The sequence below is a fragment of the Arachis duranensis genome, chromosome 6 (genome assembly GCF_000817695.3).
Source record: "Arachis duranensis cultivar V14167 chromosome 6, aradu.V14167.gnm2.J7QH, whole genome shotgun sequence".
Taxonomy (NCBI): Eukaryota; Viridiplantae; Streptophyta; class Magnoliopsida; order Fabales; family Fabaceae; genus Arachis; species Arachis duranensis.
In genome coordinates, this window is record NC_029777.3 from 104,607,979 (window position 1) to 104,623,874 (window position 15,896).

Consider the following 15,896-nt stretch of genomic DNA (forward strand, 5'->3'; position numbering starts at 1 on the left):
TAATCAAATTAATAAATTAAAAAAATAAATTAAAAAATACTAATAGAATATTAAAAAAATAAATTAAAAAATATTACCAAATCAAATTAATATAAATTATAATAAATTATGTGATATTTAAATTTTTAATCAAATTAAATCAATTAATTAATATAATTAGTTTATCGTAATAACTTATATTTAGTGAATTAAAAAAAATAAATAAACTCTCATAAACATACTACGTTAGCTGTATCATTAAGTGTAGAAATTCTATTTTTATATAATAAAATAGATAGAATAGATTATTAACATTTTCTCAGAAAATTAATAAAATATTCCAGGATTAATTGTTCCAATAATCATGTATCAACCAAACAAAGGGATAAATTTTCAAAGAAAAAAAAAAAGGAGGATTCTGGATTGCTGGTAGTAACATTCCCAGAAATCTTACCGAAAGGGTCTTTACTCTCTAGTCATTATCTGCTCCACGGAACCTTTAACGCTGTCAAACTTTTCCAATATTTCATTAAGAGCTACTACATCAAATCAAAATCAAGTTCATTTTGATTAATTAACCTTAGTAACAACAAATCCCATAATTAAGTTACAGAACTGTTATCTCGACTGTCATCTCTTGACTTCGATATTCATTAATGGTTGAATTTCCAGAGCCATCAAAATCCCAGAGCCGCCATCACACGTCTTTGACATTGATAATTTGATATTCATGAATGGTTGAGTTCCTGGGAAATAATGGCGGCCATAAAAAAAAATCACAATAATAAAATAAAATAAAAAACTAATACATACAGCCAGCCACCAGAGATGCTAAAAGGTTTTATTTATTTAGTTGTTTGCTTACTGCTTGTCAAATACATACGATGCAATATTTCCTGACTTCCTCTTCACTTGCCTCTATCAAATAATATGGCAGCAAATTGGGTTTAGATCTTGTGAACACTAAAACCTGAATCCTCTGATGTCATATTCTCGTTCCAATTCTCATATTCTTCCCCACCAAAGACCACTTGCTTGATTCCAACAAAACTATCGTAAAATAAATAAATAAATAAGTATCGAAAAGAATAAGATTAGAGTAAACAAGTCAAACATGTTTTTTTTTTTTATAAAGTAAAAGCAAAACAACATAAGATTTATCTATAAAGCATAACTTTTCAATCTCTCAACATTTCTTAGAAGAAATATCCATTATAAAGATCATGAGTTTTACACCAAATAGATGTTAGGCATCTAATCTTATCCCATAAAATGTTCTTGTAAGAAAATCTGTCATGGAAGTACATAGTCCAAATAGTAGCGAAAAATGCACAATGCTGCAAACATTTTGGCTCTTTTTCTTCTAACAAACCTAGTCAATAGAAAATGTGAATTTGACACTGAATTTGCCTTCCACATAACACAAATAAGGGGAGATAGTCTTATTAGACCTTCGAACTGGAACATGTATTCATATTAATTTTGACTAGATGGAAATGGCATGTATTGGAGGAATGAGTGAAAAGTTGGAAGAATTTATAACTAAAACTACCAAAAGAGTCAAGAGACCATTTATGACTAGATGGAAATAGCTTGTATTGGAGGAATGAGTGAAAAGTTGGGACCATATTCTTTTGTAGGATTAGAAGACAAAGAAAAGCCATCAAGGAGACTGTAAGAACCTGGCATCTAGAGAAAGTGGAAGAATGGAACAGTAATAGAAGGGCAAGGGAGATGCAAATATCAGTGAGATATCACCCAATTTCCCAGCATTTGCTTGTATTATGCAGTAAAAGGACATACTGATCCCAGCGAGTGATCCCAGCGAGTATCCAAAGTGCCACACCAAAGGAAAACTTCATAATCTTTTCAATTGGTGTTTGCCACTCCTACTGAAATATGGAACAATGATAAGTAGTACAGAGATAACTAGAGAGTCGAGATTGAATGAGCGTGATGATCCTCATGTATCCTCAAGCTGGCATCAATGCTCGAGCTAAGTTTGGTCTCGGGAGGAAAATACACCCTTGACAACCTTGATCTGTGATCCCAACTCCCTCAATTGTCAAGGTAAGTGCAAAACCAGATTGCAATCGGAATTAGCTAGTCCTCCAAGTGCCACCATTTGAGCAACCAAGTCCACCACTAGAGTATCAGTCATGCATTATCTGAATCTCTTCAATCAACGCATTTCACTGGGATATGAGATCCACAAGCCAGCCTCCACACTACTGTTTCACATGTCGCTAGTGCCGTTTTATTTGTCAGTGTATTCTGGTCCCTTTTAGGTGCTTTGTTTCTTGTCTTTGGTACAAAGTTTACTATCATGGTATGTTCACAAGAAAATACCTTCCACTACTTCTGAAACTCAAGACATCACCTTGTTTCTCTTATTCAAAATAGGCATACATAGTAATGATCCTATGACAGGTATCTTCTCTAATACTCCATAAGTCACCCTAAAAGTTGAACTACAAGAATTTGTTAGCGTGGATTAAGCTTTTGTTCCTAGGTCAGACAAAATAATCATCTTAAATAAAGTTCAAGTTTGAGGAGCAACAAAAAGTTTGATTCAGCAGAAGTTGCTAACCCAATGGTGACTCAGCTCTCGCTTTCTAACTTTAAAAACTTCCTCTCTTTACAGGACCCAAATACTAAACTTTAGAATATGACTTCATCTATTCACTAATAATATTCAGTGCAAATATGATATAGATTTGAAGTTAGCCTCTTATAAGCCAGGAGACCATGACATTATGATGTCTGTTAACTCAAGCACATGCAGCTATAGAAGAAATGAAAATTTTCTGGTAACTTGATAATCTCCAGGGATTACTAACCAAGTGAGATATTGTTGGCATTTCATATTTTTTGATTTATAGTTTCTAGATATCAACCAAGCATTGACCTAATGAATAAGCTCTATTTACTACTGTTATTGCTCATGCAAATTATAAAAAACTGTTTGTTTCCAGATGATTTTAGTTGGGGTGTTGCAGAATTGTAGTTTTTCTTTTCACTGTAAACGACTAAACTAATGTATCAATGGAATGGAGAGAAAGTAGAAATCATACTCAGAACTTATCTGTGTTAATGCATTTATCAAGACATCCAAAAGCAGCGGTTCACTGGTTCCAATATCTACCCTGTCATTTAACAATGAAAAATTATTAGTATTTGCACTTTAAATCCTGCTAATCTACAAACAGTTATTAACAAGGAAAGACTATACAACTAGTTCTGCACCATATTCGAGCCAAGTTGTCTTGAACCTCAAGATCCCCAATGTTGTAAAATGTAGTTGGTGTCACATTAGCTCCTTGAATAAAATCATAACTTGGCCGTTTCGTGATCGGAGATTGTGATAGCTGCAGGATTAATGATAATTCTATAAGCAACAATATCAAGCCTAAATTCCATTAAAAGAGAGTATTGTATCCTTGGAAGAAGAGAAAAATTTACTTGCATGTTCATCGAATTGCATCCACCAAGACGTCCAACAATATGCCACGATCGAATAGTCTGCAATGACCCACATTCAACAAAACATCCAGGCAGAAGCATATGCATCATGATGAATATGCAAAAACAACATAGACAAAGTTCCTTACATCACATATTAAGGAGATGTCTTTTTCCAGTGGTGTATTGTAAAATTCAAGCCATATATATGAGTTTGAAAAATCAAATCTGAAAACACCAATGTCAAAAGCCAATAAGAAAAATGAACATTTAATTATTATATCACACAGATACTGTTAATTAAGCAAAGTAGAGAACCACACATTCTAGCTATTAAGGAGGAAGAACCACTCCTTAAATACAATATCAAGCATCACATATTACCCGATGTGCAACTTTGGGCATCTCATAATACTCAAGTCCCTAACAACAATACACCGCCCCTGGAGAGTTGACGTCCAAAGCAGCTTCACTCTATCGACATTGACCAATGGTAGCCACTTGGCTATCAGTTATCAGTGTTCGATATTCACCTTAATCCAGCCTAGAGTAGCCCTTTCCATGGCACTGACAACTAGGCTCTAATACCATTATTAAGTACTTAAGAAAAGTAGGGAACCCCACCTCAAAAGCTAGCTATTAAGGGAGGAAACCACTCTTCTTATCCCATACTACCCTATGAGGGACTATAGGCACCCGATAATACCGAAGTCACTAACTGATACCAACACAAAGCAAATACAAGAGGATCAGGTGGAAATATTGTCGAGATGAAGGATAGGGTTGAGAACAAAACAAGTGACCCAAATACAGTTACAGAAAGGGAATACAAGATTTGGTTACTGAAAACAGAAGACAGCATGCGATAAATAGTAACCGGAAGCAAGAACAGCACCTCTGTCCCACCCCGGCCCAAAAAAAGAAGAAACTGGGAACAAGAAGAGGAGAGCATGGTACGGCAGTGTAGCACTAATTCACCCATGCAATGAGAACTACACAAAAGGAACTCCAAATTGAGTTTTGATTTGTTGATAAATATTTTTGAAAAATTAGAAAAATAACATAAATCTACTCGACATTAAAAATAGTCAAGTTCAGTGTGATTGATCATAAATAAAACTATAAAAAGTGACAAAGTATCATGACCCAAAAGAAGACACAGTACAACTTGGAACTTAAAACATCAAATCAACTAAAACAATGGGAGACATGACATTACTATTACTCCACTAGGAGGACCAAAAGTGTGTACCCCAATATGATTTACCAAGCAAGCTAGACAGATAGGATAGGTTAGGTACCATTCTTTGGAGTTTGGCAAGGATAAGATGACAAATTGGGCATGGCTATACAAGGGTTTAAGGTGAGAGTACATACACCAAGTCCTGCTAGAGCCAATAGCAGCAGGACTCACATCCATCGCCAATCAGTTATGATGAATTATGGTTTTGTAGGAAGATAGAATCTTTGGTAAAGGAGATCTAAGAATTATGAGAATGAGTTAAACGGCTAAGAAAAAGGAGATTACATGGAGACCCAGAAAAGTAAAGGACAGAATGAATTCTCATTTTGTAGAAAGATGGTATTTAGTAGAAGAGATTAACCAATTATGAGAATGAGTAGACGAGCTAAAAGAAAGGAGATTACATGAAAAACCAGAAATGATAAGGAATGAGCAGTGCCAACCCCTTTGAGGTTGCCTTTTATAACCATTAGCTAAGGTGACAACTGGCAAACAACCTGAGTGGAGAAACTAGATAAAAGGGCTTTATTAACGGAGGCACGAATAGTGTCAATAAATAAAGAATCCAAAGACCGAAGAAATTAATTGAGGGAAACAATAAAAGAACTGTTAGATAATGTATTAGGACCTGATATTTATTTATTTCTGTTTTATGCTTATGTGTATGATTCAGTTAATAGGGTCAAAGTCATTAGTGGCCTCAGAGGCAAGTTAATTTTTTTTGTTCAGCTAGTTTCTAGTTTTAAGGAAGTGGAGTCCTATTCTTAAGGTAGTGGAGTGAGTGGTTAGTTTCTTTTTCTTTCTGTTATTGTATTTAACAGTTTATTGAATAGTGTCAGTGTGCAGTTTCAGCTTCTTCAGTTCTCTAGTGTTCAACTCTCTCTCTCTTTTTCTCTGAACATACAACAGTTCGAGTGTGAGATCTGCAAATACATTGCAGAACAGTGAGTGAGAGTGTGTGAGGATTGAGTGAAACAACAACAAATTGGTATCAAGAGCCTTAAGTATCTTAAGGGCTGTGGTGATGGAAGCTTCATCAACAACTATTGGGCTAGCAGGCATTGCTCCTCCAATTCTTGATGGGAGCAATTATCATGTCTGGCAAGTGAGGATGAAAGCATTCCTTGAAGGAGCTGATCTGTGGGAGGCAGTGGAGGATGACTACGTGGTGCCTCCATTGGTTGCCAATCCAACTGCAAATCAACAAAAGCTCCACAAAGAACGTGTGACTAGAAAAGCCAAAGCAAGATCTAGTCTCTATGCTGCTGTTACTCCTATTATTTTTAATAGGATTATGAGTCTAGAATCTGCAAAAGATATTTGGGATTTTTTGAAGAAAGAATATGAGGGCAATAAGAAGATTAAAGGAATGAAAGCAATGAACCTTAAAAGGGAGCTAGAAAGAGTGCAGATGAAGGAAAATGAATCAGTTCAAGAATTTGCTAATAAACTCCTAGACTTAACCAATAAATTGGCACTGTTGGGTACTGATCTTGGAGAGGAAAGACTTGTCGAGAAACTCCTGTGTTCTGTACCTGAAAGATTTGAAGCTACTATAGCATCTCTTGAGAACACAAGAGAAATCTCAGAGATGCCATTTGCTGAAGCAGTTAGTGCTCTTCAAGCACAAGAACAAAGGAGGGTACTGAGGAGAGGAGATGAGCCAGTTGAAGGTGCAATGCAGGCTAGGGTGAAGCATGGAAGTGGTGAGAAGAAGAAGCAAGGCAAGCAGTTTGGTGCTCAACAGACCAGTTTCAGTTCAAGTGATGCACAAGTGAGGAAAGGGAGTGATGAAACCTGCAAACACTGTGGAAAGAAAGGTCATCCTTTCTTTAGGTGTTGGAGAAGACCAAATGTAGTCTGCAGGAAGTGTGGGAAGATGGGGCACATAGAGAGAATCTGCAAAGAAAAGAGCTCTCAACAAGGAGAGGCTCAAGCAGCTGCAGGTGAAGTGGAGCAATTGTTTGCTGCTTCAGGCTTTGTGTCTCAAGTCTCACGTGATGGATGGCTGGTGGACAGTGGCTGTTCCAATCACATGTCAGGAAATGAGGCAATTTTCACTAATATTGACAGATCAGTCAATACTAGAGTGAGAATTGGGAATGGTGATCATCTAGAGGTTGAAGGAAGAGGCAATGTGTTACTTGAAGGCCCTGGAGGAGTGAAGCTGATGTCTGATGTCTACTATGTTCCCAAGATAGATCAGAATCTTCTGAGTGTGGGACAGTTAGTTGAGAAGGGCATGAAGATTGTGTTTGATAAGAATGAATGTGCTATTGCAGATGAGGAGGGCAAACTCTTGTTTAGGATCCCTATGCAGAACAAAACATTTGCATTCGATCCTGCAAGCAAAGAGAGCAAAGCTATGGCATGTGTGCAGGGTCAGGAGGAGTTGTGGCATAGAAGGTTGGGTCACTTTCACTATAAGGGATTGCAGTTTATGCAGAGGCATGGTTTAGTTGAAGACTTGCCTCAGTTGGGAAGTGAAGTGTCTGATTGTGAAGTATGTCTGCAAGGGAAGCTAGTAAGGAAGCCATTCCAGAAAACAAGATGGAGGGCCAAGAAGAAGCTTCAACTGGTTCACTCAGATGTTTGTGGGCCTATGCCTGAGGAGTCACTGAACAAAAGCAAGTACTTTGTGACCTTCATTGATGACTGCACAAGATTTTGCTGGGTCTACTTTCTCAAACAAAAATCAGAAGTTGATGAAGTATTTCTGAGGTTCAAACAAGAGGTGGAGAATGAAGCAAATTGTAAAATAAAGACAGTGAGGAGTGATAATGGTGGTGAGTATACCTCAAAAAGGTTCAAAGCCATCTGTGAGGACTCTGGCATAAAGCAGCAGTTTACAGTTCCTTACACTCCCCAACAAAATGGGGTGAGTGAAAGGAAAAATAGAAGCATTGTGGAGATGGGAAGATGTATGCTACAAGGCAAACAACTACCCAAGAGCTTCTGGGCAGAAGCAGTAAATACTGCTGTCTTCTTGTTGAATAGGTTACCAACCAAAGCTCTCAACAAGCAGACATCATTCGAGGCATGGCACGGGTACAAACCAAAGGTTAGTGGACTAAGAACATTTGGTTGTCTATGCTATTACTTGACTCCTTCAGTCAGTAGAGACAAGCTTGATCATAGAGGTGAGGCTGGTATCTTTGTAGGGTATAGTTCTCAGTCTAAAGCCTATAGAGTGTATTGTCCTGATGCACAAAAGATTACTGTGAGTAGAGATGTGATTTTTTGTGAAGATAAAAATTGGGAGAGGGCAGTATTTGAAAAGAAAATGGCTGACAATATTGTAGTTGAAGCTAATGTGCAGAATGAGGATGAGTTAAATGAGGAAGCAGATCTACAGAATGAGTGTGAGCTGATTGAAGATGAATTGATTGATAGTTTGCCTATGCGAGGTACAAGACCACTGGCAGAGGTCTATGCCAGATGTAATGTGGCTCTCCTAGAACCAGGAACAGTTGAGGAAGCAAAAGGAAGTGTGGAGTGGGCCTCAGCTATGAAAGAAGAACTGAGCATGATCAACAAGAACAACACATGGCAACTTGTATCTAAGCCTGATCACAAGAAGACTATAGGTGTCAAATGGGTTTTTAAGACAAAATTGAACCCAAATGGCACTGTGAACAAGTATAAAGCCAGGTTGGTTGTGAAGGGATATGCTCAAGTGAGTGGGGTGGACTACTCTGAAACTTTTGCTCCGGTTGCTCGCATGGATACCATCAGATTGCTACTAGCTGTTGCTGCACAGAAAAGGTGGACCATCTATCAGCTGGATGTGAAATCAGCTTTCCTAAATGGTGACCTATCTGAGGACATCTATGTAGACCAACCAGAAGGATTTGTTGTTAAAGGCCATGAAGACAAAGTGTATAAGCTGAGGAAAGCCTTGTATGGGTTGAAACAAGCTCCCAGGGCTTGGTATAGCAAAATTGATTGTTATCTGCATCAGCTTGGGTTCCAGAAGAGTCTAAGTGAAGTCACTCTGTACTACAAACGGAGTGAGAGAGGCCTTGTGGTGGTGTCTATCTATGTCGATGATCTGCTTGTTACAGGAGAGGAGGAGAGTGAGATAGTGAAGCTGAAGGTAGGACTGATGAAGCAGTTTGAGATGACAGATTTGGGGAGAATGTCTTACTTTCTTGGCATGGAGATTCAGCAAAAAGAAGGTGAGATATTCATCTGTCAGAAAAAGTACATCAGAGAGGTCCTAAAGAGGTTTGAAATGGGAGAATGCAAGACAGTCACTACTCCTGTTAATCAGAAAGAGAAGTTAAGCAAGAGTAATGTGCAGGATTCTGAGCATGAGAATGAGTACAGAAGTCTAGTAGGCTGTCTAATGTATTTAACAACTACTAGGCCTGACATTCAGTATGAAGTGAGTATTCTATCGAGGTTCCTTCATTGTGCAGCTAAGGAACATCTTACTGCAGCAAAAAGGGTGTTGAGATATCTAAAGGGGACTCAAAGTTATGGTGTGAAATTCAAAGCAGTTCCTGAGATGAAGCTGGTTGGTTTTGTAGATAGTGACTGGGGTGGTTCGGTGGAAGACATGAAAAGCACAACGGGTTTCTGTTTTTCACTTGGATCAGGTTGTTTTTCCTGGAGCTCAAAGAAACAGGAAGTTGTAGCACAGTCTACAGCTGAAGCTGAATTTGTGGCTGCAACTGCAGCTGCAAAGCATGCAGTATGGCTCAGGAAGTTACTCTGTGATTTGGGGCTGCAAGAGAAAAGATCAACTGTGTTGTATGTGGACAATCAAGCTGCAATTGCAATTGCTCAGAATCCAGTCTTTCATGGCAAGACTAAACACTTCAAGCTGAGATTCTATTATCTGCGTGAAGTACAACAGGAGGAAGAGGTGGAGCTGAAGTATTGCAAGACAGATAATCAGATAGCTGATGTCTTCACCAAGCCTCTTGCTGTTAGTCGATTTAGTCAATTGATTCATGAAGTTGGAATGTGTCCAGGTCTCTAATCCAAGGAGGAGAAATGTTAGATAATGTATTAGGACCTGATATTTATTTATTTCTGTTTTATGCTTATGTGTATGATTCAGTTAATAGGGTCAAAGTCATTAGTGGCCTCAGAGGCAAGTTAATTTTTTTTGTTCAGCTAGTTTCTAGTTTTAAGGAAGTGGAGTCCTATTCTTAAGGTAGTGGAGTGAGTGGTTAGTTTCTTTTTCTTTCTGTTATTGTATTTAACAGTTTATTGAATAGTGTCAGTGTGCAGTTTCAGCTTCTTCAGTTCTCTAGTGTTCAACTCTCTCTCTCTTTTTCTCTGAACATACAACAGTTCGAGTGTGAGATCTGCAAATACATTGCAGAACAGTGAGTGAGAGTGTGTGAGGATTGAGTGAAACAACAACAAGAACTACAAATGACCAGAATAGAAATCGTGGAACTAGAGTTCTAGAGCAGTCAATGGTTTTAGATGCACATTAATGGTTTTACATGAAACAATTTAAACTTTTCAATGGTCTTTACTGTCAAATTCCTTCTATACTACCTGTAATAAGAAAGATTATACCACTATTAAGTATAATCGTATCATATACTTTGGACCAACAGAAATACTGCTCTAGTGTCATACACGATAGTAGGAAAGAGAAAATGAGAGAGTAGTATAAATAAGTTGACCAATCCAATCACTATACCAATTTACTAACACCAATAATTTCAATGTCTCGACTATATATCTTTAGAACTTCATAATGATAAATCCTCACAACTTTGCAAAAACTTCTCAATGCAACAAATTATGCAAGCTCCAATCCCTCTAACGAAAGCACCTTATTGTAAGATGATTACTGCGAATATAATGACAATTTATAATTTAATAAATGAAATAAAACATCAATAAAGTAAACACACTAGTAACTCTCTTACAGAAAACTGAGAAAAACTGAAAACTTGACAAGAAACAGGAAACTGCATGCTGCCCAGTACAAACACATAACACACATTTGAATGTTTAAACATACTTGTTAACGGACACTTTCATTGGTACTCCTGATCCCGTCTTTGTGTGCAGTATTTTGTTCCTTTTTTTCCTAATTCTGTCTTCCATCTGCAAATCGAAATAGTTCATGTGACATAAACACAAACAATATCCCCAGCTTAACTGTTGGAATCTGTAGGTACAATAATTAGAACCCCAACTCATGTATTTAGGATAAATGTAGATGTTTGTATATTTGCAAATATATCTATATTTACAATTCAATGTATATTTTATAGGCCCGGTTCCATCATGTAGTGGTGAGACACGAATTTTATAAACCATACTCTTTTTTTTTTTTTTCTCTCTCTATCAACAGCAACAAAATTCAAAGAAACTTGAAGCTACTCCTCCATATTTTTCTTTTTGATCCTTTTACTAGGATGATCCATTTTTTACCCTCAATATGAAATGTAAGAAGGCCATCCTTAAAACATTGGGATCTAAATAACGCCTACTTGTACCAAGATAACATCTTACTACTCAATGCTAGAAATTATGGCACCATCTAATACATGAGTTACTTACTTTGGATTGAGCCTTTTGGGGATCATCTAGTAAACTCCCAAGAATATCAGCAACTTCTGGATCTCTCTCGTGATCTTTCTCTGGCCTACCTGTAAATGGTCCTTGGCCATAATACCCACCAACATCATTATCTTCTTTTAACCCCTCTAAATCAATGTCGTTTGTTTTCCTTCTTCCATATGTTTCTTGAGCCAAAGTCTCACTACTACCATCATCATCAGCAAGATCTTCCTTAATAAGATCTATATTGAAGTCCTCACCATTCAAGTTTGTAAACCCACCTCTAGAACAGCATAAGGGAGTCCAAGTTCTTGGATAGCTAGAGCTTTGTAGAGAAACCAATGAAAATTTCATGATTTGATTGTTATGGGGAAAAGGGTTGGTGCTTGCAATGGCATTGCATAGAGGAAGGCATGCAAAAGGATGTAAGATATTCATGTGTTGTGTGAGAAGCTTGTGAATTGTTTTCTGTTGGCTGAAGAATAAAATTTTAGCCGAAGGCCTCTATCAACCTGCAGCAGGATATTAGCAAGAATGAGTAAAGTATATCACATGAAACCAGCAAGTACTACCAATGTGGATAGGATAGCTCAAAATAAGAAATTAAATAAAATGCAAAAATAAAGTTAACGCTGAGCTAATTTGAAATAAGTCAACCAAAGCCAACAAATTTGCAACTTGTAAGTTGTAGAAGAAAACATGTTAACCTAAACACATGTTAATCATGCAGAATACAAGCCCAAAATTAATGTCCATCATATGAAATAAGAATGAAGTGAAAAAAAGGTGGCAAAGGGTCATAGCATGTAAAAAGGTTTCATGAGGAGAGAAGAAAATGAACGAAGTATTTGAACAACAAATGCACCGCTTGCCTCCTTCACCAAATAAGCAGTTATTGAAATCAGCACCACTTAGTCACTAGTTCAACCACATACAGTTAAAGCTATCGACACCCCAAAATTCATAAAACTTATAAGCTGATAACAAACATATTTTGCACAATTCCACAAGTTCAACAAGTAAATAAACAACACAAGTTCCCGATTAGAAATTTGAAACGCAATTAAATGACACAAGGGAGTCAATTGGATCTACTTGAGGTTTCTTTCTTTGTAAAATAATCTAAAGCTTCACGATATGTTAAATTTTTCGTTTGAAGATGTTCTCCAATTATTACATATAAAACCAACGATGACCCTCAGATTGGACATATAAGGTTCTAAAATCCAGATTGGACATCAAACCACTCAAGCAACCAGGTCAAAAGTTCAGAGATCCAACCAATCGATTAGAAATTTGAAACGCAATTAAATGACACAAGGGAGTCAATTGGATCTACTTGAGGTTTCTTTCTTTGTAAAATAATCTAAAGCTTCACGATATGTTAAATTTTTCGTTTGAAGATGTTCTCCAATTATTACATATAAAACCAACGATGACCCTCAGATTGGACATATAAGGTTCTAAAATCCAGATTGGACATCAAACCACTCAAGCAACCAGGTCAAAAGTTCAGAGATCCAACCAATCGAACTGGGCATCAACCGGATTCCACCAAATTACAGTAAAAATCTGTTGTATTACTTAATATAATAGAGCAACTATGGGAGCAGGCCCCAAAGTTGGTGTGGGATGTTTTCAGGATGATTGGAGCATTTTTGCTTCAGAATGTATAATAATATATTCAAAATGTCAGTGTTTGACTTAAATCCTAATTTGGGACAACATTGAATCCTTTCGAAACTTTTTGGGACAAAAATAGTACGTTCGAAACGTTAGGGACCAAATTAAGATTTAGCCCAAACATTGAGGACTAAAATAGTACTTTACCCAAATACAAATGTCATTTCCCTCAAGCATGGACAAAGTAAAAGTTCAATAATCAAGTATGATTCTACAACACAAAACAAAAAGAAAGTTTTTGCTCAATAAATAAGGTTCAATATGTCATTAAACAAGTGATTTGAATCATTTTTTTCTACCTATCTCAATTTATTGCTCAATCCTTTGCTTATTATTTAATATATACTATGCAAATAAGAAAAATCAGGCTGGTTTCTAAAGTAGTCTGAAAATTAGCTCAGGAAACCTAGGATAGCTGGAGCAACATATACATATTCGTAGCATCAACATATCGCATATTATCCTTACCAAATAAACTTTGGGTTAACAAGAGTGTTTGGTAAAATCATTTTTAAAATTTAAAAATACTATAATAGACATTAATATAAAAATTAAATTTGGATATTAATTAATGGATATGATTATATTAAACTCTTTAATTTTGATAAACATAAGTCATCTTTGAAAAACTCCACCTTAGGTGCTTTCAAAAGCACCTTATCTTTTAAAAGTTGCAAGCACAAGCACGTGATATTTTTTATTTACCAAACACAAAATGAGAAGTTCCTCTTCGAAAAGCTTTACCAAACCAAGTCTTAGTCTTGTATGCAAGAGGTAGGGGCCCAACATGTAACACCTTAACAAATTATTAGCATATGAAATAGGAATTCTGAGAAACTAGATTCTTCGGGAAGTTCCAATGGCAGTTTCAATAATTTTCTATAACATCGGATCCCGTCTAATTCCAAACTATTCTGATCAAGTTATAAAAATTCTATCCAATGTGCAAGTTTTGACAATTCTTTGCGTTGCATTTATCCAATTGCAAATATTATTCTTATCATATATGTGGATCATAGATAATCGTAGCTTCAACGGAGCATTAACTTTACTCTTCATATATACACAGGCATTTCAAGTTTAAACTTATTATTGTCAATTACATCTTCAATCATGAAAGCAACTATCTCATTCTTTTATGGTTTAGACCGTAATTCTTTTCTGTTGTTTGTGTACCAAGATTTGATGCCATTAATAGAAGAAATAACTCAATTTAAAGTTACAAAGCATTATGCCAAAATTAAGAAGTATGAACACAAGATGAAACTGTAGCAAGTTCTGAGACAAAATTTGTGGTGATGACATTGGAGTTGAATTTTGAAAATGGAACCAAAATTTATGCTTTTGCTTCTACTGAAATAAATTCAAATAAAATTTTCATTAAGAAAATAAAACATTATCAGCGACAAGGATTTCGGCAGCATCAACAACAACGATGGAAGTTTCAAAACAGAAGCTGCACCACTATCAGCACTGCTTAAGAAACACCAGCAGCAGCAACAAGACACGCAACAAGGCGGCAAGGAAAAACAATGTAATAAACAAGAAACAGAAGCAGAAACCAGTACCAGGAAGAGAGACCGACTAAGAGAAGGCGAACTGGAGGAGCAGCGGCGAAATGGAGGAGAGGCAGCGAGATCGATGAGAAGAGACTGGCGTCGCCGTCGCAGAGAAGAGTGGTATCAGTCGGCGTTTAGGAGACAAGACGATGGACTCCGCAGTCGGACGTCGGCGCAGAGAAGAGAAAGAGTGGTATCGGCGTCGAAGAGAAGGTAGAATGGAAGAAGAAGGTGGCCTCAGCGTCAAAGAAAGGGTAGAGTGAAAGTGGAGGAAGTTGGACCTCAACACTCAACAGTGCCGCAGAGGAGGGGAAGAAGGAAAAATCTGTGTTTAGATAACTCTTTAGGCAAAGGATTCGGTGATACTGACATGTAATTTTATGTAAAACTAGACTTTGAAATTAATTTAAAAAATATATTTTGTAAAATATATAAATTAATTTTAAATTTAATAATTATAAAATTAAAAAAATTATACATAAATTAAATTTTAAGTAAAATTATAAAAATATTCAATTTAAATTTATTTATTTGATTTTACATTATTATTTTTATTTTTTAAGTAATTATTTTTGTTTATTTTTTAGATTATATTTAAATATTATAATATAAATATAAAATATTTAATTATTTTATTGGTTTTTATAATTTTATTAAATTATTAACTAAATTTTATATTTTTAATTAAATTTTTAAATTATTTTTAATTTTTAATTAAATTTTTTTATGTCAAAATATCAAAATTAACGAAATATTTTTTAAAAAAATAAAAAAAATAATTATAAATTTAATAAAATTATAAAAACTAATAAAATAATTAAATTAAATTTTTTTATATGGTCGATTTGTTTTCTTCGTTTGTTCCAAAATTGATATTCAATTTTTGTTGAACTTCATCAACTAAGATATGTTTGACTTTTATCTTGTAAAATCATGCATATTTTTTTCATCATATTATTTGTTTGTTATTAGTTAAACAATAATATTTAAAAATAAGATGTTGAGCTACTAACTAAAAACGTTGGATAATATAAATTAAAACTAGTAGTCCTTAATATTTTCTCTATTGTTATTAACTAAAAATATATTATGATTATTCATCTCAAGTAGTGAGTAGAAAAAATGAAAAATGCAACATAAAAATAAAAACAAAATGCTTTAGTTTGATAAACACAAAATTTACATCATATATTAAAATATTTGATCATTTTATATGGGTAATATTTTTTTTTAAATTAGGAGTGGGATTCAAATCTATAATTTTTAAGCGAGTATGAAAATATTATGCCATTTGAGTTATAGCTCGTTGGTTTATATTAATAATATTGAACAAATGAAAAAGTAGGAAATAAATGAAACTCATAATTAAATAGTTTAATGTTAGATGTAATTAACAGAGTCCTCCAAATTGTTGTGAATATTAAAGAGTAATT

The 15,896-nt window shown here is 35.4% G+C and overlaps 1 protein-coding gene across 4 annotated transcripts; it reads right to left on the reverse strand.

Moving 5' to 3' along the window:
- Window positions 1-325: 325 nt before the first annotated feature.
- Window positions 326-14,809, reverse strand: LOC107495315 (uncharacterized). Of its 4 annotated transcripts, XR_008010619.1 has the most exons (9): window positions 14,473-14,809; window positions 11,222-11,733; window positions 10,677-10,762; window positions 3,591-3,669; window positions 3,442-3,501; window positions 3,226-3,347; window positions 3,054-3,125; window positions 845-1,029; window positions 326-725 (listed from the first exon to the last, which is right to left on the reverse strand). XR_008010619.1 is itself a non-coding variant. In XM_052263235.1 (7 exons), exons 1-7 carry the CDS (start codon window positions 11,657-11,659, stop codon window positions 927-929), a joined length of 960 nt encoding a protein of 319 aa, XP_052119195.1. In that variant the 5' UTR covers window positions 11,660-11,730; the 3' UTR covers window positions 732-926. The 4 variants fall into 4 exon arrangements, 2 of the variants coding, with proteins under 2 accessions (XP_052119195.1, XP_052119196.1); XR_008010620.1 differs by lacking the exon at window positions 14,473-14,809 and having other exon boundaries at window positions 863-1,029; window positions 11,222-11,730; XM_052263235.1 differs by lacking the exons at window positions 326-725; window positions 14,473-14,809 and having other exon boundaries at window positions 732-1,029; window positions 11,222-11,730.
- Window positions 14,810-15,896: the final 1,087 nt, after the last annotated feature.